At 38.4% G+C, this 3,130-nt stretch overlaps 1 protein-coding gene across 1 annotated transcript; it reads right to left on the reverse strand.

Annotated features, from left to right (window-relative positions):
- LOC110017923 (heavy metal-associated isoprenylated plant protein 44-like) lies at nt 1-350 on the reverse strand. Its single transcript, XM_020715089.1, has 2 exons — nt 269-350; nt 1-185 (listed from the first exon to the last, which is right to left on the reverse strand). The coding sequence occupies exons 1-2, from the start codon at nt 348-350 to the stop codon at nt 1-3; spliced, it is 267 nt and encodes an 88-aa protein (XP_020570748.1).
- Nucleotides 351-3,130: the final 2,780 nt, after the last annotated feature.

The raw sequence follows: 3,130 nt of genomic DNA on the forward strand, positions 1-3,130 counted from the left end.
TTACATAACCAAGCAAGCATGAACATTATCATCATTAAAAAGCGCAGCTGCATCATCATATCTAGATGGCCAAAACTCAGCTTGTCTACCAATTCTGCTTACAAACTTCAAAACTTTACTTTGATTTACATAACCTGTCACTATTACTTTCGGATTATCCATATCAATCTCTATTATATCTGCTCCTGCTAAAAGTATTGAAGTACTGTTATTAAGATTGCAAATTAAAAAATATAATGTAATATTACTACTATCTAAAAAAACTTACGTTTGCCAAAATGCACGAGATCAAAAGTACAACACATGTTGTCCGAAGCCTCTCGATCAGGAGCAGCAGCATGACCCTCCATCAAAGCAGTAGACTTGCAGTCATAGATAGGGGTGTAAATGAGCCGACCACGAGCGAGCCCAGGTTCAGCTCGTGTTCGGCTCGTTTATATTTCAAGCTCAAAATGTTCAGCCCATTTGCTTAGCAAGCCGAACACGAAACGTTCACGAACAAATAATCGTTTTGACAACCCTAATCTCATAGTCATATGTTGTTGAGGATTGAGGCAAGATTTAAAACATCATTTGAATCTAATTTAATAATTTTTATTCAATTTTCTTAATTGATACTGTTAATAGATTATAAATCTTTGTAGCATTGTAGTCAATTAAATTTTTTAAAAATACTACTCATTATATATATATATATATATATATAATTGATTTGTAGTATTTCGAGCAAAAACGAGTTAAATTTTGAGGCCGATGATAATTCTAATGAGTTGGAATATTCAAATACAATATTTATAATAATAAGTTATTAATTTTAGATAGCTTAAATTATAAATTAAGTTAAAAAATAAACATTCGTTAAGTTAGCGAATGAGCCGAACATGAGTTGTTCACGAACAACGAGCCATTTTGACAACCCTAGTCATAGATGGTGGTAGTGTCGGTATGTTCAGAGGAGAGGGGGTGTAAGTCAGGGAGTGTGGTGAAGGTAACGGTGTTGGGGTGGAGGACTGGGGGGACGAATCAAGAACAACATTGGCCATGGTAGAAAGCGACAAAGAAGTGCTTGTCTGCGCAGTAAGTAAGAATAGCAAATGAAAGTACAGACAAAATGTAAAATGCAATCTACAACAGTACTGGAACTGAAAATAGAAATCTACAAAGTAAACATAATACTAAACTATAAAGTGCAATATACAAACTACCACAACTCAAAATATAAAAAAAAAAAACATCAAATGAAATTACATATAACATAGTGCAATCTATCGAGTAATTTTTATAGTACTAGAAGAATTTTAATAACTTAGATATCTTAATCAGCCTCGTCTGATGAGTGACTAGAAGATGTACTTAAATTTTTTTCATTCGAAGCATCACCAGTCATACTTACTAAGAGTAATTTCTTCGTGTTTTCTATTAACATCCTCTAAAATTAACTCTTCATGAGTAGAATCAAGTGGAATGCATATGAATGAGTTCTGTAGTATTTTGAATATCAATAGTCACTTTAGGTTTACTCGGTATTGTTGTTGTGAGATTTATATACCAATAATTGATGTGGTATATCTATAAATTAAATAGGAGAACGATCGACGAAGCGAAAAATAGAACGTGAAAAATCACACCAGAAAAAAACACACAGATTTACGTGATTCAAAAAATTGTCTACGTCCACGAAGTTGCAGAGGATTTTACTAATTGAGGAATTTACATCAGTCGATCACCTCGACTTACAAGAGGAATCTCTCACTCTCACTTCGTTGCTCTCTCTCCTTCTATCTCTTTTCTTCTCTCTCTACGCCGAAGAAACTCTACACAGAGATACACCGAAGAAGATAAACTTACAAGAGAAATAAACTCAATTTCTCTTTTGCCACAAGCCACCACGAAGTAGGGAGAACAGAACAATCTTTCTCTTCTTCCTTCTTCTTTCTTCTGCCGCAAGGAACTAACTCTTATACTTCTCTTCCTCTGCCCCGAGGAAACCTTCCTCTATCCCGAGGAAACCGAAGAAGAACTCAAACCGTGACTTCTCTCAACCCAAGGAGAGCCATCCGAAGCTTTTATCACGAACAGGAAGCGGGAACTGACGTAAGCAGGAACATTTCCGCAATCGAGCGGGAGCGAGAGGAGACGCGACCTTTCACGACAAAGAAGCGGGGCGAAGCTTCGCTTCGCTTCACGACAGAGTGGTTCCCAAATAGCTGCGGCAAGAAACGAAAAAAATATGTGCCATCCAATTTCTTGATCTCTGAAATCTTCACTTCATCTGCAGTCATCATTCTTCCTCAGATCCGAACAAAGCTCTGATACCAGTTGTTGTTGTGATATCTAATACCAACAGTTGATGTGGTATATCTATAAATCAAACAGAAGAATGATCGACGAAACGAAAATAGAACGAGAAAAATCACTCTAAGAAAAACACACAGATTTACGTGGATAAACAAATTGTCTACGTCCACGGAGTTGCAGAGAATTTTACTACTTGAGGAATTTACACCAGTCGATCACCTCGACTCACAAGAGTAATCTCTCACTCTCATTTCATTGCTATTTTCTTCTCTCTCTGTTCTTCTCTCTCTTCGCCGAGATACACCGAAGAAACTCTACACTGAGATACACCGAAGAAGATAAACTTACAAGAGAAATAAACCTAATTTCTCTTCTGCCATAAGCCACCACAAAGAAGCCTAGGGAGAATAATCTTCTTCTTCTTCCTTCTTCGTCCTTCTGCCGCAAGAAACTAACTCTTGTGCTTCTCTTCCTCTGCCTTGAGGAAACCTTCCTCTATCCTGAGGAAACCGAAGAAGAACTCAAACTGTGACTTCTCTGAACCTAAGGAGAGTCGTCCGAAGCTCTTATCACGAACAGGAAGCGGGAACAGGTGTAGGCAGGAACAGTTCCACGATCGGGCAGGTGCGGGAGGAGTCGCGACCTTTCACGACAAAGGAGTGGGCCGAAGCGAAGCTTTGCTTCTCGACAGAGTGGTTCGCGAATCGCTGGCTGAAGCGAGAGTCGGGAGCGGGAGAAGGAGGCGTGGATTAGGCTCCAACTTAACAGTTATGACTACTGCCTAGTCAACTTTATCTCTTGCTCTATCGGGATATCAAAGGTAATATACACG

The sequence above is a fragment of the Phalaenopsis equestris genome, unplaced genomic scaffold (assembly GCF_001263595.1).
Source record: "Phalaenopsis equestris unplaced genomic scaffold, ASM126359v1 Scaffold000002, whole genome shotgun sequence".
Lineage (NCBI taxonomy): Eukaryota > Viridiplantae > Streptophyta > Magnoliopsida > Asparagales > Orchidaceae > Phalaenopsis > Phalaenopsis equestris.